The sequence below is a fragment of the Aulostomus chinensis genome, chromosome 19 (genome assembly GCF_037954235.1).
Source record: "Aulostomus chinensis isolate RoL2024-O1b breed Wild chromosome 19, RoL_Achi_v1.0, whole genome shotgun sequence".
Lineage (NCBI taxonomy): Eukaryota > Metazoa > Chordata > Actinopteri > Syngnathiformes > Aulostomidae > Aulostomus > Aulostomus chinensis.
Window position 1 is genome coordinate 6,520,347 of NC_141338.1, and position 21,037 is coordinate 6,541,383.

The following is a 21,037-nucleotide window of genomic DNA, read 5'->3' on the forward strand; positions in this document are numbered from 1 at the left end:
TTCATTGATCCCCAGGGGATATTCTTGTGTTGCTCCCATTCAAGTACAGAATTATAGAATAAGAAAATGTGAAACAGAAATGCATAGATTTGGGTGAAAAAAAAATAGAAATTTCTACTTGTACCGTTTTAAAGTAAGTATGGTGGCCTCGGAGCAACACATGTTCTAAATGATGCAATTACCTCATTCCTTTAGGCTCAAGTTGGCTTCTTTTGATGAAAAAACAATTTAATCAAGCAAATTAGCCCCTGTAAACTCAATGTGGGCTGATTTTATTTTTATGAAGTATTCCATTTCAGGATAAGGTCTGATAAAGCAGAACCCCTGTTGATATCGTGCTTAAAATTAGACAAATTACTGGGCTTAGGGGGAGCTGGACTTGGTTTATCCACAGAGGTAATCAACTTTAAGAGTTAGAGAAGAATCAATCTAAATATTTGAAAAGAAAAGGCGTCGTCGTGGATATTTAAGTACTTCCGGGTCAGCGTGACCTTTCTTTCAGTCGGTTGTGTCCGCCATCCTTCTCTCTCCTCTCCGGGAGCAGGACCGACCCCACCGAACACAACCATGCTGTCAGTACGCGTTGCAGCAGCACTTGCCCGTAGTCTGCCTCGACGAGCTGGATATGTAAGCAAAAGTGAACTCCGTGTTTGATTTTATTGGTTTAATTCACAAAAGCATGAATTCATTCCCAGGGTAAATCATAGCGCAGCTGTGCATGCGGGCGTCTTAGCACCGGAGGACGCGGTGCTATTTCCTGCCGTTAACGTTGAAAGACAAACGCATCATTACACTATTTAGATGACAAAACGGACTCGCTCTGTATTAATTATTTCTTATACTATTTTCCAATGACTATAAATAAGCTAAAGTGTAGAGACGCTGTATGTTATTAAAGGTCATGTTTGTCACACAGCATGCTAGCACCTGCTGACAATATAAGTTAGATTCATGTGTAGTCCGGTTGCATGAGTTGAAATAAACCAATAATGTGGATATTGAAGCTTTCTGTTGACTGTTAGAGCTGAAGGCCGCCCGGCGACTGCAGACTTCATGACCTGTGGTCCTTGTCAAACCTCGTCATGGGTTGCATTTATTGTCAGTGGTTTAAAAATATACGCATTTGTATGTAATTCATGGTTTTCGGTCACATATATTTACACTGCCTGACGATTGGAGACTTTGTCGACTGTGGACGATGTCAAAATACAATTCTCTAATGCGTCAAACAATAACCTTTAAATCACTGCTGAGTGGTATTAGTTGCTAACTTGTACAATTTCATCGAGAACAAAACACGTAACACTCGTGAAGACGTATTTTTGCAGGAATGATTTGTTTTCTTGCAATGGCTTTAAAGAGGTGTTCCTAATAAATGTTGTAAAAGAGAGGATTTTATATATCCATCCTTTTTATAATATGCTTGATTACGATAGACTGCACTTATTTGGAATGCGTTTAATTGAGTATTTTACTGTTTCCTGTTGTCATGAAGGTATCTAAGAACGTTGCTGCAGCTTGTGTGGGAGTCAAGAATCTGCACACTACCAGCCCATGGCTGCAGAAAACAGGTAAGTCTTTTGGAAAATGTTTAAAGGCCTGCCACGTAGGAAAATAAATATACTGTATATATATATTTTGGAAGTATATTTAATAAACACTTTGTATACATTAAAGGCACAGCAGAGGTGTCTTCCATCCTGGAAGAGAAGATCATGGGAGTTGACACCAGCGCAGAATTGGAGGAGACCGGCCGTGTGTTGTCCATAGGAGATGGTATCGCCAGAGTGTACGGTTTGAGGAACGTGCAGGCCGAGGAGATGGTGGAGTTCTCCTCTGGTCTCAAGGTGCGGCTGGTGATGACGTAATCCTTTCTTTTCCTGAATAGATTGATGCTGCAGTTTGAAGAGAAGGAAGAAAAGAAATAGTCTGTGGAAAGGCACTGACTCCTATAAATTACTGGTTATACTATTTATTTTCCTTTTATGGGCCAAACTCCTTACTGTTTCTTTTTTCTAGGGTATGTCTCTGAACTTGGAACCCGACAATGTTGGTGTTGTGGTGTTCGGTAATGACAAGCTGATCAAGGAAGGCGACATTGTGAAGAGAACCGGAGCTATTGTTGACGTGCCTGTTGGTGAGCAGCTCCTGGGCCGTGTGGTTGATGCTCTGGGAAATGCCATCGATGGAAAGGTGAATAGGAAAATGAACTGAATGTCTGTAATGCAGCTTTGTTAATGTGTTGGTTGTTTTTTTATTTAATATGTTAAAGGTTACATCATTGCCATCTTTGATCTGTGAAAAAACTCAGTATCAGGATCTGATTCCAGTATTTCACATCAAATATCCCATAGCTACAATTCATGTATAAATTAGACAGTATAGGAAGCTGAAAAGATTACGTTAGAAAAACAGGTCTTGTGATACTAATTCATCTTGCTTGGACAAAGAGAATAATATTAATGATTTAAGGTTCTGAGTCATCCACAGACTTCTGTCAGAACTACAGTTACATACTTCTTTTTTTAACAGAAGTTGGAGACAGAAGTATCATTGCCGGAACAGTGAGATACAGCGGGTTTCACCTACATAGCTATGACAGTCGAGTTCTGAATTGTTTCCAAGCTTGTGATGTCTTTTGATTCAGTTCTGATCAGGCAAATGAAAAGAATAGGTGAAGAATAGGACCCCTTATCCTTTCTGCTCGCAGGGTTCCCTCGGCTCCACGGTCCGCCGACGTGTGGGTCTGAAGGCACCTGGAATCATCCCTCGTATCTCTGTGAGGGAGCCCATGCAGACTGGCATCAAAGCTGTGGACAGTCTGGTACCCATCGGTCGTGGACAGCGTGAGCTCATCATTGGAGACAGGCAGACTGGGTAAGAGGACTCTGAGTGACACTTGAGTACTGTTTCACTGCTGTAAATGCTGATAAATACTGAAGTCTATATCATAATTATGCATTATTGTTCTTCGTCCATTTGCATTCTAGTTGTCCTCTGTCAACTGATGCATAATGAGATATAAATTTTCTCCTCAATCTAATTATTTTCAGGCCACAAGAAATAACTTTGTTCCCGTGATTCAATTAAGGGAAGGGAACACGTTATTTTATAAACTTGTGGCCTGAAGTAATTCATTTGAGGACAAAAGTTATATCTCATGGCCTCATATTAGTATTTGACTGTGTCCAAAAAAAAAAACTGACCTCTCCAGGTCTCCATCGTTTCCTTCTGTTTTTATAATCAGCTTTTTAAAGATATTTCAATATATTCCAATATTGTGCTCTGAAATTGAGAGCCATCCATGTATAACATGGAAGCACCTGGAGAACTGAAGTGTGTGAATGTGATTGCCAGCAAAACCGCGATCGCCATTGACACGATCATCAACCAGAAGCGCTTCAATGATGGAACCGATGAGAAGAAGAAGCTGTATTGCATCTACGTGGCTATTGGCCAGAAGAGATCCACCGTGGCTCAGCTGGTGAAGAGGCTAACCGATGCAGATGCCATGAAATACACCATCGTGGTGTCTGCTACGGCCTCCGACGCTGCTCCACTGCAGTACCTGGCCCCCTACTCCGGCTGCTCCATGGGAGAGTACTTCAGAGACAACGGCAAACACGCCCTGATCATTTATGATGATCTCTCCAAGCAGGTCAGCCTTTTGGTTCCTTTTCCATTAACATATTGAATCAAGTTGATGCACATAAATTGGACATAAACCTTGTGATAATGCCCCTGCAGGCCGTCGCCTATCGTCAGATGTCCCTGCTGCTCCGTCGTCCCCCCGGTCGTGAGGCTTATCCAGGAGACGTCTTCTATTTGCATTCCCGTCTGCTAGAGAGAGCCGCCAAGATGAACGACAACTTTGGCGGCGGCTCCCTCACTGCCCTGCCGGTTATTGAGACACAGGCTGGTGATGTGTCGGCCTACATTCCAACTAATGTCATCTCTATCACAGATGGACAGGTAATTGTGTGACTGGTTGTAATGTTTGATTTTATTTCAAATCCTGATCCTATTCCCCAAATTCTCTCTCCCTCCCTCTCAGATCTTCTTGGAGACTGAGCTCTTCTATAAGGGTATCCGTCCCGCCATCAACGTCGGTCTTTCAGTGTCACGTGTCGGATCTGCTGCCCAGACCAGGGCCATGAAGCAGGTTAGTTCTGCTTGTCAGGTCTGAGTGGAACTGTCTCTGCTGCGATTATGGCAATCAATTCTGACATTCACAACAACATTCGCCATCAGGTGGCTGGTACCATGAAGCTGGAGCTGGCCCAGTACCGAGAGGTGGCTGCCTTTGCTCAGTTTGGCTCTGACCTGGACGCCGCTACTCAGCAACTGCTGAACCGTGGTGTTCGTCTGACTGAGCTCCTGAAGCAGGGACAGTACTGTGAGTATTTACTGCTCGTTTTAGGCTGCTGAAAAGGTGTGTTGTCGTTCATCGTATCCACTTTGATCGCATCCTTCATCTTTCAGCTCCAATGGCAATTGAAGAGCAGGTAACAGTCATTTACGCTGGCGTGAGGGGACACCTGGACAAAATGGAGCCAAGCAAGATCACCAGGTTTGAAAAAGCTTTCCTGCAGCACATCCTGAGCCAGCAGCAAGACCTGCTGGCAGCTATTAGGTAAGTTAAACAGCTCCTAAGCAGTATAATCTTTCCTTCTCTGCTTTAGCTACTAGGAATGACCACAAGTAACGTTTCCCCTGATCGAGTGATTGAGGAATCTACTCCCCTCGAGTAATTTCTCCAGAGGGAAATCTGCTTTTACAACTCCATCTTAAAAACATCCAGTCACTTACCATTTGATATTGAGGTTTTTTCCCCAATATGTAATAGATTTTATCATAGAAATTTGAACCCCCTTTTCCATGCACTAATTTTAGTCAACATTTTTAAGCCATTTAGTGAGTTGATCACCTCAAAAATTAGCCCTTCACGTAAACATTAATTCCTCTGTCACACAAAAATCTGTAAGATGTGAGTTCATTGGTATGATTGTGTTTTGTAACCAATCCCTTTGCATTGCAGGGCTGATGGCAAAATCTCAGAAGCATCGGATGCCAAACTCAAGCAAATTGTGTTGAATTTCCTCTCCAGCTTTGAGTAACGCGATATGCGGTGTGGCCTGGTTGTTTTCATGTTTGCATAGTGCTGCGTCTGTTTTACTTTCTATGAAGTTCAGAAAATTCAAGTGGCACTTGATCTTTAATGTACAGAAATCTCTCCAAACAGAAAATAAAGTATTTCAACTGAAGGACCTGGTGGCTTTTTTGTTTGGAGCGCCCTCTGTTGGAGAGGAGCAAACCTCAAATATATTGATTTACCTCTAAACATTTTTTGGTACTACAGGATTTGTTTTTTTTAATGAACACTGCTCATGTACCCTGGTGTGAGTTGTTCAGTTTAACTTGACAGTTGTAGATTTTTATTTTGACGTATTAAAATTAACTTGTTTAGGTATCAAAATAGAATAACAGCAGGTTACGAACAACTGTTCAAATTAAAGGAAACTAAGAAAATACTATTAACTAATAATTAGGATTGGATGAGGGGTGCAGTAAACAAAATACTTCCTACTCTGAACCTGACGAATTTGACAATCTTAAATATTTTGTGTGTAATTTCTTTAACCATTTTGCACTTTTTCTAGGTTTGAAATAAATTCCAATGCCATTGAGTGAACTTCCCAAAGTAACTAATTGTGTGACAAAACTTTAAACTTTCCAAGTCTACTGCAATTATGACTAACTTCAATTAAATACTAGACAATTTAAACAACTGCAACAAACTTAGAGGGAAAAACTCACCTTACTAATCATCCTGTATTATTCAAGTCAACCCATTAGTTTATCCATACACCACTTTAGTATATCCATTAAATATAAAGAACATGATCATATGTAAAGTTTATTTGTTCGTGATTCAACTCATTTAAATCTTAGTGAATACAATGTGACGTAAAGTGGACAGGACAGAACTGTGATGAACTAAGAACATAGTTAGCTAGAGTGGCTGCCATTAACAAGTAAATATGAGAAGGATGCAGAGAAAGTAATTCAAGTGAGAGGTGCAGCCTAAATAATAAAGTGAAAAGTGAGGTAATTATTTCACTACTTGAGCAAATTCAGTGGAAGTCAGAGTGATCAAGTGAGACAAACTAAATCTTTCTGAAATACAACACATACATATTATTTAAATAGAATTAAATAAATAAATAGACATTAAAACTGTCACTGTTTAAACCCAGTACTGTTTGGTGTACACAGCAGGTCTATGTTTATGTTTGGGCACGTTATTCTGTTTGACGTAACAGGGGTCATAATAATCCCACTCCAGCGCTGAGGCCAGCACACCATTGGACAAACCGTCGCTGTCTGCTGATAAGATCCGCAGCGAGACGCCTGAAAGGAAAAAACAAAACAAAACACCCATTTACTTCAGAGATTTTGGTGGCCTTGTGGTTCCTACCACTGTCAGATCAAACTGAGGGGTTCTTCAGTTGAAACTGACAGTTCACCATGAGATGAGGGTAAAACTCTGGAGTATGGAGGACTACTGCTTTCTCCTGAGGAAAAAAAAAAGTCTTCTGAATTAATGACTTCATTAAGTCGCCAACTCCATCATACGTCTGATTAATGAGAAGGAGAACGATAAGAAAACAGTTGGGGAAACAATATTTCTTGTTTGAAGGATTTTTTGGCCCACATAAAAATTGTGGAAGCAGCAGAGCTGCCAGACATGCACCTGATCCTCATGTGAATGTGCACGGAAGTTAACGCCGTGTTGATTTTATATGGTTAAAGGGAAAGAAGAAATACAGATGGCACATGATGCAGCTGTGCCACATGTCCTATTTAATAGAGGTCTCTTTAAGATGACAGCTTGGAGGCACGGCTGTCTCATACTGTTTGACGCCTCTTTCTCGCCTCATCTTGGTCTCTGATGAAAGCGGAGGAGGAAGATGCACAAGGTGTCTCACACAAGACTGAGAACATGTGAAGCTTCTTTTGCAATTAGAGCTTCAAGCTTTGATTAACAGAATTACATTTCTCATTCCTTGTACTGGAAAGATCATGTTCTAAGACTGCATGCAGCTCCTTTGGGAGGAGTTAACATTGGTTTGCAGTGTGTGACTTTACACTAGAACAAGACTTCATTAAAGATGAATTATGTTTCTCTGTGGGGAGGCAACAACAAAGGCTGTTCTGATCAGAGTTATTTTCCCGCCCACATGCCTGTAATGATTAGGTTCAGGTGAAGGAGTCAGAACCAAACCTGCACTTGCTCCAAAGTCGCTGTCCAGCCCAGAACACACTGCGGATGTGTTCAGACAGGACGCCTCCGACGGCGGGTTGGTGTACTCGCACTCCATGTCTACTTTGTCAAACACGCGCACTGCAACACCTGGATTCACATCTGTCAGCATCTCATAAGCACTGCTGCGATGAATGTGACCCACATACTCCATCTCCTGCTGTGGGGAAAATGAAAATACTGTTAGGTACCAGAGATTGTATCATTTCTTTTTATAGTTTAGGTCATCACTGGGTTTTCTTTTTTGTTATTTGCAACTCACTCATCCTCTTTTCATCATAACATCATGTAAATTCAACCTGCAGCACTTTAAATACAACTTAAACATTTACTGCTCTGTGTTTGGGTGTTGAACTTGCGTATTACACAGTTCAAGTTGCTTCAGTACTAAGTATAGAATGATGCTATGCTCAAGTTCACATTTTATGTTTTGTATTGTAAACCTGCTTTGAGTGAACAACAGACTGAAGCCTACTGCTCCTCTGGTCTATATTTTCATGTTATTAAACCCGCATGAATGTGTGAAACGGCAAAGGAAACCGAGTCTAAAATTGGGCTCTCTTCTTCCAGAGGCGCTGACATGAAAGGCGGAACCAATATATGGCTCAACATTCCAGTCGAAGCCCTTAGAATGATACACTGCTACTCATTAAGAGTAGTTCAAAAATACAAACCAGCTGGAAGCGCGCTTCAGATCTGACTTAAACAAGGTTACCGTGATACTGGATACAAACTCAATATGCAGCACGTGGCATGAAATAATTTAATGTCACGTGATCACCAAAATGAAGTTTTGAAATCTCTCTAACTGTCAGAAGACATCCGAATATAAACATTTTGGATGTTAATTCTGAGCGATTTCTGTGTATTGTTCAGACTAACACGTGTGCTGAGGAGTTAGTGTGTACATTTGGTGGAATGGGATTCTGTTTGGCCTCCAGGTCTCAGTTCTGCTCGAGTTCTCTCCCTGGGGATGTTCGAGTGCAAGGGGGCCACTCACCATGGGAGAGTTGGGCGGGACGAGGTTCATCCTGGTTCCAGCCTCGGAGTCACTGGACTGTGGTAAAACCGGTGCGCTGTTACACCAGTCCGCCTTGCTGATGCTGTGCGGCCGTGACCCGGAGGGCAGGACCAGTCTCGGGGTGAAACTAGCCGCGGAAGAGGTTGCCCGGATAGTGCTTGGGGCCCTCGGGGAACCTGAGCCGGTAGCGCCATCTGGCCTCAGTAGCCGCATCCTGTGATCCACCCTGGCCCTCTCCCTGGAGGAAGCCCTGGAGGAGGTGACGGGGTGCGGCAGGACGGGCTCCGACAGAGACAAGTAGACTCTCCTCCCGTCCTGCGGCGGAGAAAAGGCCGCTTCTGACGCCAGTCTGGCCCTCTGCAGGGCGGAGTGCAGAAGCAGCTCCTCCGTATCCTCTCGCTTCTGTCTGCTCCTCTTTGACAGGATCAGTAATTTGTAACCCAGGAAGAGGCAGTTGAGCACAAGCAGAATAACAACGCAAGGTATGAGCAGAAGGACCACCAAGGTCAGGTTTGTCACGGGGTAACCTTCGGTCGCGTTTGATGGGGTGGTCTGACCTGCTTGCGACATTTCATTCCAGAAGATATAAAGGGCGAATATTGGAGAATTAGCTGATCTCAGTTGAGGTTTTGCGCTGTCTTTGTGTGCGCAGGTGCTTTGACGTGTCAATCAGGGAGGACGACTTTGAGAGTGAAAGTAGTTTTTCAGTTTCCTCAAAGCAGCCTGTTACTTATACAGTCTGTACATCAGCCTTGTCTTCACCATCGTAGACACACACGCATTTCACTCATGAAAACAAAGCACCAGACGCCTGTGCGACACAATAGACAGACACACATACACACGCGTCAACAGGTGGGGCTAATTACTTGAACATAGCAACCAATTACCGCTAGATGGTAGCAGTGGGCCAGACTCTGCAGCAGAAGGTACCCTGGAGGGAAAATATTCCCATGTTGAAGAATTGTTTTGGAACTCTCATTTTACAGACATTAAGTCCTATAAGATTCTTCATCAAAAACTTGAATGTTTTCAGATTTTTATATGTTGTCAAATGTATTTTTAACAAACCTGGGCAAGGCAGCTCCTTTGGCTAATCTACAGTTGTCCACATTGCGTTAAATTCTGGAAATACCTGAAGATTTATCTGTTAATACATTATATCTTTGCAACTTTATTTATTCAAAACATTTCATCCACTTAAAGTGTGTTTCCTAAAACAGAAAAGAGAACATTTCCTGATGATCCAGAGGGCTCAAAGAATGGAGGCAAGTCAGAGATGCACAATCCTTAAACCAGTAAGTGAGTTATTGACAAGTAATGCCTTTTTTCTTTTTAACTAAATTCCAATGCAAAGATCTGGCCGTTTCTCTCTCCGTCTTCATGTACCTGAGTTGCAGCATTTTGGATGAGCTTACAGCTGCAAAAGAGCTTTTTGTGGGGGACTGCAGAGAAGATTATGTCGGTAATTAAATCTGTTAGACTTGAAAGCATTCATTATTTTTTCCTTGACATTTAGACGCGTCTCCTCTAATTCTCGCTGTATTTTTAAGATGATTCTATGCAAAACAACACGTGATCGTAATTGAGTGGGGAGACATATTTTAGAAGGGCAACGTGTTTTAAGATGAATGTTTTACCTGAGATAACCTCCAGCATGCATATGCAGAGAGGGACGTCTCTAAGGCCTGGACCAGTGTTTCACGCTCATCATCTCTTGCATGTTCAGTTCCACATGGAGGCGGAGGTTTAGTCTTCCCAGATCCAGCAAAATAAAGATCGATCCTTTGTTCCACCTGTCATTGTTTATTTAAACAAGTGTTAACCCCTCTATGTCATCACATCCTTCACTTTGACTGTGTGGGATATTTGAATACTGTGTTGTGTAAAAGTTTGACCTTATCTTACCTTACCTTAGCTTACCTTACCTTAGATTACCTTAGCTTAGCTTAGCTTTCCTTCCTTATCCTTATCTGACTTTACTGCTTCTGTGCTGATGTTCATCCTCCTCTCCTCCGTTTTAGAAATTTCATATTCATAAAGCCAAGTTCCTTGACTCAGTCCTACATTTTAAGTAATTTTAGATTGAAATTGGATTTGTGCCTTGCATTAAATAATATTTGAAAAGGCCTGTCAGTTGCTAGTATTTACTCAGAAGAGTTAACCTTGAAAAGTCTGTCACTGGAACAAAGAATCTTTTTCGGTTGGATTTTTTGATTTGAATAATTTAAGATATATCTGCCTTTGCTGCCTTTATTTTTTCTTTCATGGATTTTTTTATCATATGAATGCTTATGTTTTTCCTTCCTTTATTGTCATTGGAACTATATGACATGACTCTTAATTCACATGGACACTATATATCAATACCCAGTAACTTTTCGTATTTTGAAGCCGGTTCGCACAGGCCAACTAGAAACCAGGAAAACACAACACAAAGTTAATTTTTTTTAAATTTTATTTTTCATGCCTCCAAATATACAAGAACAGCTGGATCAATGCAGAATATATACAAACATTTCATATAATGCCATAGAACATTTGACAAATGAATCTCTCTTAGAGACAATGTTTTTCTTTTTGTACACAAAGTAGATCTTTGTACACAAGTAGGCTTACTTGTAGCTATTGTAATAAATCAATGCAAAAGTCAGTCATATGAGCACCATATAACTAGAATAACATGATCTTTTCCCCGCCACGTTTCTAGCATTTAGGTTTAAGGAAGTCTATACAGACTTGGAATAGCACACTGATATCCTGCTGTAGGTATAACAGTACAGAAAAGCTTTTCATTCAAGAGAAATGCTCAATGGACGCCCTCAGATACCAAAGACCCCATTTGTCAGTTATCTCACTGCTCATGCGGCATCGTAGTTGTTGTGCGTGATGCCCAAAGTGTGCGCACCTGCACAGAGTCATCACCTCTGGACTCACTTCAGTGCCATTTTCCAAACACAATAAGAGGTTGTGAGTGGTTGTGATATTAGCACCTTGAGCAAGGCTGTGTTTGTGAATTTCATACACAGATAGTGACACTGTGTCTATCAGTAGAAAAGCAGGCTAGCACTGGGCCAGGCTGTGCTTGATGATTTCACGGGACTGAGGTGGGATCCTGTCAGGGAAGAGCACCTGGAACTCCACCACCAAGTCCCCTCGCTGGGATGGGCTCTTAGGCAGAGGTAGACCCTCACCCCTGAGCCGCCGGACAGCACCAGGTTTGATGACATCGCTGCATGGTAGAGGCATCATCCGGTTGTCAAGTGTAGGGACATTAACTGTGCAGCCACATAGAGCCTGGAGGGGAAAGAATAGGGACACATTTAGAAATCAGGACAGGTTTCATAAACACTTTCTGAATGAAGTACATTTGCGAGAAAAAAGATCAATTAAACGCCACTGCAAGTGTCATGTTATATAACTGATAAATATGGAGTGTCTGTCCTTCGTAAACGATTTTCTATGTTATGCAATGAACTGATGTTACAGATGTTATAATCACTGCTTTATATACTGGCAGTGTGTGGGAGTGAAGTGCTTCAGGGACTGAAAGAAGCCATCGGAAGATGGAGGAACTCTTTGAAATGCCAGTCTCTGTGACTGCTACCCAGCTAATCTGTGCGTGGGTTGATAGAAGTGAGGGCCAGAGACAGAGCGAGCCAAAAAAGCCGCCTCTCTGCATGCTTGATGGTGGCAGCGGAGTCTGCAGCATAGTAGTGGAGAGGGAGAGTGAAGTGCAGTTCGTGGGGGCGGTCAGTGCTGAGGCTAAATTTAGCTTCTGCTCTCTCTCACTCTGCAGGGGCTGATGAGGTAACGGAGGCTTTGGCAAGCTGCTGTTCTGTTCGTGGGGGTCTGTCAGCCTGTTCTAAGCTGCCAGCTCAGATGCTCATACCAGAACACTGTGTTCTGGCTTTAGAATACAATCAAAGAGATTACTGCCCTAAATCCGGCACAGTTCACAACTTCTGCCTTATACCTTGTTGATCAGTTATCGATTTTCTATGGTATTTTGGAGAATGCGTCATTCAGTAGTTACGTGAACAAACAGAATGGACTTAATCCTCTCTCTCTGAGTAGGTGGAAGTGGTTGGTCGTATATCTACGTATAGATCAGTCAGGTGTTTTGTGATATAACATTCTAAACGTGTGATTCATAGCAGCAATCTCAGGCATCTCACCTCTTTGAGGGTGATCTTGGCCGTGTAGATGATGTTGGACCCCTCTCTCTTGTACTGGGGGTGGTCCTTGTCCCTGAGAATGAAGGTGATGTCTGCTGGGGTGTTGTTGGGCGTTTCGTCTCCCTCCCTGGGGAAGGTGATCTTCGTCCCTGCTTTCCAGCCTTTCTTCACCACCACGTTTAGCACCTTGTCCTCAGATCGCAGGCTGCGGCCGTCTGAGTTGAGGCGGCTACGGGTGACTTTCACATGCTTGGTGCAGCCGTGCATCACCTCCTCCAGGGTCACTAGCAGGTCGTGCACCACCGCCTTGCCCTGCAGACGCCGCGTGCCTCTTCGCAGCCCGCTTCCTTCATGGCTGGTGAATCCACCCACATGGCTGAAGGTGAAGCGTCTGAAGGGGTTGAAGAGGTCATCTTCACTGTCAAAGTCGTTGCCAAAGAAGATGTCGAAGTGGTCGGAGCCATGAAAGAAGGAGGAGAAGGTGCTGTGGGGATCGCTGGGGAAATTATTGCGAAAAATGTTGCCTGGGCCCGCCATGGACATTCCATTTTTAAGGCCTGAAAACACAAAGAGAAAAAAAAGGAGGTTAGGCCAGTTCTTTTTTTTAACTCTGACATTATTTATTTTTTCATTATTCTGCCTCCTTCTGAAACATTGAGCTATTTAGGAAGTTTGCACCCTGAATAATTTATCAGCCTCACAGCTGTTTGTGCTGCACATCTTTAGCTGGTTTAATAAGGATGGGAGTGTTTTAGTCCCCATTCTCCTACCGCACCCCAGTATTATCCTGAATAGTTGATTAGCCTGATGGATGTGACCACAGCTTCATGTTACACTTTTGAACCACAAGATTTTCTCACCTTCTTCTCCAAACTGGTCATAGATGCTCCTCTTTTTAGGGTCAGTCAAGATCTCGTAGGCCTCCGCGATCTCTTTGAACCGATCCTCCGCGTCAGCATCACTGTTCTTATCTGGGTGGAACTTGAGAGCCATCTTCCTGTAGGCCTTCTTGATCTCATCTTCATTGGAGTCAGGAGACACACCCAGGACTTTGTAGAAGTCCTTGCCAGGGGGTTTGATGGACAAGCAGGGTGTGTCTTGTTCAGACTTGATGCTTTCCTGTAGAGACAAATAAAGCCATGCATTAGACCGACTCATGTCACATTATTTGCACATGGCATTTTATATGTTATATGACTCAACAAGCAAGACTGGTGCTAAATAAGCATCCATATTCATTCATAGAGCACACAGCCCTGATGTCCTGAGCATCCCCTTAACAAGCTGCTCTGTTAAACCCTCTTATTCCCAGTGCTGCTGCTGCTGTGCGACAGCATAGATTTGCTTAATTTTATAGGCTGATGCACAACTCAGCATGAGAGAAGGGGCGAAGAATCAGACAAAAGACTTCCCCCCAACGACTGAGATGCTCCGCAGCGATTGGCTGAACAAGAATCACGGACTTTTGCATTTGAATGAACCCACAGCAACAGAATATATGGTTAAAATCAGAGCAATGTCGGTTTATTAAATAGCTTTAAAAAAAAAAAAAACATTAGGCTACTTTTTCATATAAATCACGGTTCTACTATGACATTTATCATGCAGGTGTCCACAGAGAAGTAAATGATTATTAAATAACAAACATATGAAAAGCTTAGGAAATGTTCAGTCTGACTTACCGCGGATGAGGAGGATCCTGAGCTGTCTCCCCTGTGCATAACCCGCACTTTGCACCTGACATTGCCATTTTTGTGCTTGACACCGAACTGGGTCCAGATGAGAACCATGATGTTCTGTTTGAGATGAGAGGGTTGTTTGTGAGGCTACTTGTGTCGCTGTCCAGTCGCGCTGGTGCTGAAAAGACTCCGCTTCGTCCTGTTCGAGCTCTCCTCGGCTGTCTGATAAATACTGCCGCGGCAGCTCCTTACTATACGCTCATCCACCCACGCAGCGTGACCGAGCTTTCCCCGGCTCCGCCTATTTCCTGACGCACGCTAGGGGATGCCGGTGTCCTCATTTTGCACGCTGGAAAACGATTGGAGCTCCGCCGATGATCACGCGGATGTTGCAGCCTCTCTCTCCATCTCGAGGCTCGTTTCCGGAGATCTAGGAGGCAGAATTGAGCAGACAGTCACGACAAGGAGCAGAGAGACAGAAGAGATAATAAAAAAAAAAGACTCTGCAGGCTTCCCAGACAAAGTCCAGACAGTCAGCTGCGATCTTCAGCCTGTCCTCAAATGACTTACAAAGTAGCCTAAACTTACCTTTAGTAAATCGGAAGCTGGAGTTTAAAAGATTTTTGCCATGAAATGCACATTGAGATATTTTGTAGATGCCTTTTTTTGGATGCTGGCAATTCATCTAAAGTGGCACATTAATGCAAGCAGGGATCCGGTGGTGTCATTACTGCATAATTTTCTCTGCTGATTTTCGTGCGCTCAATTAATTTGAACTGACTAAAAATTGCACTATGAATATTAAAGTCAACTTCACCCAAGTGGTATACGTAGTCTTCCAGATGCTCACAAATCTTGAGCTCACAAATATTTTTTATCACTTCTTCGTAATTCCAGAATACAGACAGAGCCAGCTACATACATTTAGCTCGAAGCTAATGACGCCCCGTACCACCAACTGTGAACAACAGCAAAACTGTCAGTTTTCTAGCTCTGCACTGCAATGCATCATCCAGTGTAGTCAGTATCTTCTTCATCCAGCTGTATGCTCAGTAATCCATAAACACTTAAATTTGAGCTAAAAACAAACAAGCTTACTGGCCTGCATGTGGAAATTTGCAGGATTTTTCTAGACCTGCTCAGTTCTCTGTTAATAGCTGCAGTAGAATATGCTCAGAACATTTGCTTGCAAACAGGAACTTTCTTTGGTATTTGCCCTCTGGTTGTGGAATATCTGCCAAGCATGGCCCATTGTGGTTTCCCTCAACATTATTTTGCATCCTGGCTCAGCCAAACCCACAATAATTATAATTTTTTTTCTACCACAGTGCAATGATATGATGTGCTGCGGGGACGTCTTGCTGCATGGGACTACCACAGCTGTAACTGAGCAATAAGTTCCAAACGTCCCCCAGATCATCACCAAATTTGTCCACATGCTGGTTAAAGAGAGTAGAAATGGAGAGAAAATTCCCCCCCACCAAAAAAAGCAATTTGCAGCTTTATAATGATTATTGACCAACCATCTTCTGCATATGTGTCCAGAAATTAAACCTTCCTTCCCTCAAGTAGAGTTTTACGATTAACTGAAAGTCCTCAGTGCAGTTGCACTTATCTCCCACGTAGAAGTCTACAGTCCTGCAAGACAATTATGTAGAGTTATTTAACACTTGCACATTGAATGCAAATGAGTCATTTGATGGGCGCCAGCTGCATTGGTAATTGGCAGCATTGGTAATTGGCAGCTTCAAGTTATGCAACTGAATGTGCTAAAAAATCCATTTGATGTTCAGTAATCAGTCGTACACCTTCTTCAAGATTTCATCCCTGAAGCCTGTGGACTGAATAAATGATGCTGATTACATTCCAGGATCCATTGTTAGAGCCCTGGTTCACAGAAAAAAAACTGTGTACTTTCCTTTCAGGTACTCACAAATAAATGTCTTGATTTCACTAAGATGTTTGTCGCAGGGTTCATCCAGGACGGGTCGCCAGCTTGTTACAGGGCCAGTTGCTTCAAGCTCATTTCATTTTGCCGATTCCTTCTGCATTCTTGAGTCACAAATTAGTGATGAAGAATCAAGGGGGGAAAAAATTAGCACCCAGTAGAGAAAATACACTTTTTTGGTGATATACGGATAAAGAGTCACCTTTTGAGTTCATAATACCAACATTACATATTCTTTAAATGAGAAAAACTGATATTTGAGATGTAATTTTTAATAAAAGCTATAAATAGTTACATCCTGTTGACTTAATTCAGTCTGTTGATGAATATAACAAATCATCTGTTTGAGTTCTGTGCTCACTCACATTGAAGAAGAGTCATTTCTCCTATTTCCAGATCATTCTAAACGATCACTACAACAATTGGATGAGCAGCAGCCGGCAGTGCAGCTATGGATATGGAAATCAGCAGGCAGTGTACATACATGGACATACTTCCTCCAGTCGTGTGGTTCATACATCCAATGGGGGTTGGAGTTTCCTGTGGATTCTCCATCTCGTTTCAGGAAATGGAAGACAAATTTGGTTTGAACATGTTGAGCCAGGAGCGTCACGCAGCTCTTGCATACTATTCACAGGCTTAGCCGGGCTGAGTGAATGTGTTCACAGCATTCATCCTCGGTGCCCACGGGAACAGTCTGACTGTGTGTTTGGTTTGTTTTTTCACACTCATAGAACACTTACAAAGCTGCCTGTCAGTCTCGGAGACAATCATGCTAATTACAGTTCCAAGCTGTACTGGCAGTGTTATTGTTAGGCAGCCAGGAGGTGGACAACTAAATACAGCCTGGTGTTTTTGTACTGTGGGGTTGTTAGCAGTTGTTCTGACAGCCTCAGCGCCCACAGGTTTTGTTCTTCTGGCTTATTAGTAAGTCAAATGTAGACTTATCTTTAAGAGAGTCTAATGCTTTTGATATTTGTTTAGAAGGAAAATATATTCTAACATTTATATTCATGTCATTCAACCAGCATTTGATCAGGCAGTTTTATTGAGATAAAGAAATGTTCACTATCAGCAAACAGAAACAAAGAAATTCATCAAAACTGGTACAAGAATTTTTAAGAAATATTGGATCTTAAAGCTTTAAGAATTCTGTTGCAGGAGTGGTTTGCACCTGAATCAATTTAAAAGGTTTATGGGGGATACTGAAGGTTAATTATATCATGTAGATTGTAAATTTGAGAGGGAGAAGACATTTGCGACACTCTTCTACTTCTCTCTGGCAAATACAAGACATTTTGAAAAATATTTTCACACAGACGACAGCAATGAATATGCAATGTGTTGTTTGTGATCAAATAAACTGCAGTGTGGTAAACAGGGTTCAACTGCTGCATTATAATGAGGCCGAATTACAATACTAAATGTTGCCATAGGCAAGGACAGATGTGAATATTGACTGAACAATGGTTATACAGCTGGAAGGAACAGATACTTGGTTCCAATTTTTTTTTTTTTTGTCTCAAATGTTGAATATGAATCTTAAATGACAGTCTGGTGTCAAGCCAAATTCCTGAGTAGAGGCTGCAAGAGTATTTTGGGTGTCATTTAAAGAGCAAATGCCAGGATAGTCAGAGTCATCAGTGGGGGGGGACCATGTACTTGGACTTTTCTGCATTTAAAACCAATGGAAGACACATTGAGCCAGGACCTCAGCTGGGATACATAATGGTGTCATCAACGAAAAAAATGTTAACTGACACAGTAATTAAGAACAATTTAGTATAGTTTAAACTAAGACTGGACCCCAGTGATAGGCCCTGCCTGCTGGTAAGCAGATTCAGTTAAACACAGCTTAATCTAAACCTGCATTTGATCCGAGGATAAATTCGATAATGAAAAAAAAAAAAAAACACCACATAAAAGCCAAACTGAACAGATGGAATTTTATTCAAGTTTAAAAATACCAACAATTTCAGCTCCTCTTATCAGAAAGTGGTACTACAAAAATAGCACTCACTTTTCTGTGCTTGTTCACTCTTTCAACTGTGGCCTATAATGATGTGTGACAGGCTATTTTTAAATTTCAGACAATGAAGTAAACAAGCAGTCGGTGCTGCATTATTAGCACCTCCCTTTGTCTCGTCCTGAGTGCAGGTTTCCATGTGGAGAGGTTTTCAGCAGTGGTTCAGGTCCGTGAATCACACTGACACAGGGTGATGAGACACCAACCTCATCTCACTTCTTCTCCCACTGCTAACACTTATCCTGTCCTTCAAAGGTCGCTGGATGAATCAACATTGCGTATAAGGCCAAAGAAAAACTTCTGTCTAAGGTCACTTTTATCTACAGGCTATCAGAAAAAAAAACAAAAACAGGAAAAGTCTTCCTCTCTCGTTACATCGAGCAGAAAACTCTTCTAATGCACATTAGACATTCAAGAGAGAAAAACAAGTCATATTTTATCACCCAGCGAGAAAATGAGATGTTCTCATTTTCCACTTGGTCCCCTTCCCTCGTCTGGCACCTTCTCACCCCTTTGTGCCGCAGCTCCCACACATGTCTGAGAGTGTGACAGTGTCTTATGAGCGTTACTGGCTAGACTTAAGCCATGTGCGTCGGAACACCACACACACACACACACACACACACACACACACACACAGGCAGATGGCACACATAACACACTGATATACTCCTAAAAGTAAATATAAATGCAGACAAGGACCCAGACAGAGCTCCGTGATATAATCAAAACAAAGTCCTCTCAAAAAGGTTGAAGAAGACAGATAGTACAAGAATATGGAGTTGGAGAAAGATAAGAAAAGAGTTTATAAAAACTGAGGAGAGAGAAGACATGCACAAGAAGTACGCTGAAAGAGAAGCTTGGAGAAATGATGAGAGGAAAGCAATAAGACAGAGGGGAGTGATGGATTATGCCTGGCAGAGAAGGCTGGTGTGTGTGTGTGTGTGTGTGTGTGTGTGTGTGTGTGTGTGTGTGTGTGTGTGTGTGTGTGTGTGTGTGTGTAAATATATACTGTATGTATCTGTATATATGTGTATGTATATGTTTATATACAGTGTATATATACACAGTGTATATATATATATATATATATATATATATATATATGTGTGTGTGTGTGTGTGTGTGTGTGTGTGTGTATGTGTATAAAAACAAGAAAAATAGCAATTGTTTAACTCATACTCTTACACTGCAAAGAATAATAAACATTTTCAAAAAGGGTATTCATAAACAAATTAAAAGGAGATATTAACATAAAACAAATATTTAATAAAAAAATGCTATTTCTTAAAGGATATTGATAAAGGTAGATTCTGAGATTTTCATTCAAAACTGTGGTTATCTTTTCTTGTAAAGTGCTGCCCTCTGCTGGGTAGAGGAAACGTGCTGCGGAGGAAAATATCGATGAGATATTTCTCACCACAATGGCAGACATGGTCATATAACAATTCTAATTATGCAAGAGGTGAAATACTGCAATTATTTCTGACCGTGCCATTTCTACATTTCCTGCAATTAGACACTGAAGGGGGAAAATGTCAGTACAAAAGAGCATTTCCTCTAAACTTGCAAACACACTGAGACCCTCCACCATTACCAAACACACATTTGGCCCCTGGAGCTTCTTCTTCTTTGTCTTTGTGGTTGCTGCTTCACTGATTGAGACTTGTAAAGGTGGTTTAATGGTGGTTTTTTCCTTCGATGTAGGAGGCCACAGAGAGGGGCAGGCTGCAGATGGCTGGGATCTCAGAGGAAACAAGGAGGAAGATGAGAGCTGACAAGCAGAAAGGCCAGGTAATGCAAACTGAAAGGGGATTTTATTGGTGAGGAGATCACGACACGTGACATCAGAGGTATGTTTTTCAAATTGGGTTTATAGGATTTGACTTGAGAGGAAAGTTCCTCTCTTACCGCAGACATTTGAGGCCCCTGAAGTCATGTATGGACAGGCAAGAAGAACAACGCATTTCATCATTTTTATCTGACAGAGCAAGTAAATGTGTTTTCCATGTTAAGACACAGACGAGACCTCTAATCCCAATGAGAATGTCCCTGCGAGACATATGAGAGAGCACAACATGCTGTGTGATATGTATAATCATCCCAGACTATAATAAAGCCCAATTTCAGAAAACATGCCACACTTCATTCACCGTAACGTCACGGTGCCCTTTTAAGATCCAAAGCTCCCGCTGTTGCCTCTGCAGACATTATGCATATTTTAATGCAAATAAGGGAGACTTCACTAGACAACATGCCAAGCAGCCGCAATGGCATGAAGACGTGTAGTGGGTGAGGAATGCTTCAGGGTCGAGAACTGCAACAGCTGCACTCCCGCCCAAGAAGAGCTCTCAGTGGAAAGCTTCCATGTACTTGCATTAAAAAAAAAAAAAAGATGTGATTTGGCTGGAAACAGCTGACGGCAATCAATATCCTTCCTTCCTTCCTTCTTTTTATGGAATCATTAGAAAGACTGGTCGCTGTTATTCATACTTGCTGTCACTTAAGTTGATCTCAGCTGTTCACATGAAACCTTCACACCTGCTGGATGGTGAATCCGTCACTTGGGGCTGCAAGAGCCCAACAACATTTTGAAAAACTGCATTGAGGTTGCACTCCTCCATGATGTGCACCTGTTACAGAGAGCTTTTACCACTGTTTAATGTTTGAAATGGAGTTTGCCAATGTTTGTTTTTAATTACATAGCCTATGTTAGCAGCATGCTAGCATGACATGTGACCATTGTTATTGAGAACATTTATTTCAGAACATCTTACTGACTTTTATCAGCTCCAGTCAAGGTGTTAGTGGAGATCAAGCTGGGTAAAGATGATGCTTGAGAGTCTTAAGTTGACATTTTT

At 42.0% G+C, this 21,037-nt stretch overlaps 3 protein-coding genes across 4 annotated transcripts; 1 reads left to right on the top strand and 2 right to left on the bottom strand.

The window, feature by feature from the left end:
- Positions 1 to 488: 488 nt before the first annotated feature.
- Positions 489 to 5,264, top strand: atp5f1a (ATP synthase F1 subunit alpha). Its single transcript, XM_086186635.1, has 11 exons — positions 489 to 627; positions 1,496 to 1,571; positions 1,678 to 1,847; positions 2,020 to 2,193; positions 2,711 to 2,877; positions 3,358 to 3,658; positions 3,748 to 3,972; positions 4,055 to 4,162; positions 4,252 to 4,396; positions 4,483 to 4,633; positions 5,039 to 5,264. The coding sequence occupies exons 1-11, from the start codon at positions 568 to 570 to the stop codon at positions 5,115 to 5,117; spliced, it is 1,656 nt and encodes a 551-aa protein (XP_086042761.1). The 5' UTR covers positions 489 to 567; the 3' UTR covers positions 5,118 to 5,264.
- Positions 5,265 to 5,907: 643 nt separating this feature from the next.
- On the bottom strand, positions 5,908 to 9,187 carry hwa (huluwa). 2 transcript variants are annotated; one of them, XM_086187387.1, is made up of 3 exons: positions 8,325 to 9,187; positions 7,286 to 7,481; positions 5,908 to 6,411 (listed from the first exon to the last, which is right to left on the bottom strand). In XM_086187387.1, exons 1-3 carry the CDS (start codon positions 8,913 to 8,915, stop codon positions 6,248 to 6,250), a joined length of 951 nt encoding a protein of 316 aa, XP_086043513.1. In that variant the 5' UTR covers positions 8,916 to 9,187; the 3' UTR covers positions 5,908 to 6,247. The 2 variants fall into 2 exon arrangements, with proteins under 2 accessions (XP_086043513.1, XP_086043512.1); XM_086187386.1 differs by having other exon boundaries at positions 7,286 to 7,484.
- A 1,620-nt stretch (positions 9,188 to 10,807) lies between these two features.
- LOC147243828 (dnaJ homolog subfamily B member 5) lies at positions 10,808 to 14,420 on the bottom strand. The gene is made up of 4 exons (XM_086186809.1): positions 14,206 to 14,420; positions 13,384 to 13,642; positions 12,524 to 13,080; positions 10,808 to 11,642 (listed from the first exon to the last, which is right to left on the bottom strand). Exons 1-4 carry the CDS (start codon positions 14,311 to 14,313, stop codon positions 11,409 to 11,411), a joined length of 1,158 nt encoding a protein of 385 aa, XP_086042935.1. The 5' UTR covers positions 14,314 to 14,420; the 3' UTR covers positions 10,808 to 11,408.
- Positions 14,421 to 21,037: the final 6,617 nt, after the last annotated feature.

What these genes read in the sequence shown, in the direction of transcription:
- atp5f1a (XM_086186635.1), top strand. Translation starts at nt 568, where the DNA reads ATGCTGTCAGTACGCGTTGCAGCAGCACTTGCCCGTAGTCTGCCTCGA. An exon ending in TGCCTCGACGAGCTGGATAT is followed by an intron (nt 628 to 1,495) that starts GTAAGCAAAAGT and finishes GTTGTCATGAAG; the next exon opens with GTATCTAAGAACGTTGCTGC. An exon ending in AGACCAGGGCCATGAAGCAG is followed by an intron (nt 4,163 to 4,251) that starts GTTAGTTCTGCT and finishes ATTCGCCATCAG; the next exon opens with GTGGCTGGTACCATGAAGCT.
- hwa (XM_086187386.1), bottom strand. Translation starts at nt 8,915, where the DNA reads ATGTCGCAAGCAGGTCAGACCACCCCATCAAACGCGACCGAAGGTTAC. An exon ending in TCCCGCCCAACTCTCCCATG is followed by an intron (nt 7,485 to 8,324) that starts GTGAGTGGCCCC and finishes TTTTCCCCACAG; the next exon opens with CAGGAGATGGAGTATGTGGG. An exon ending in CGACTTTGGAGCAAGTGCAG is followed by an intron (nt 6,412 to 7,285) that starts GTTTGGTTCTGA and finishes TTTTCCTTTCAG; the next exon opens with GCGTCTCGCTGCGGATCTTA.
- LOC147243828 (XM_086186809.1), bottom strand. Translation starts at nt 14,313, where the DNA reads ATGGTTCTCATCTGGACCCAGTTCGGTGTCAAGCACAAAAATGGCAAT. An exon ending in CAGGATCCTCCTCATCCGCG is followed by an intron (nt 13,643 to 14,205) that starts GTAAGTCAGACT and finishes TTGTCTCTACAG; the next exon opens with GAAAGCATCAAGTCTGAACA. An exon ending in TGACCAGTTTGGAGAAGAAG is followed by an intron (nt 13,081 to 13,383) that starts GTGAGAAAATCT and finishes TTGTGTTTTCAG; the next exon opens with GCCTTAAAAATGGAATGTCC.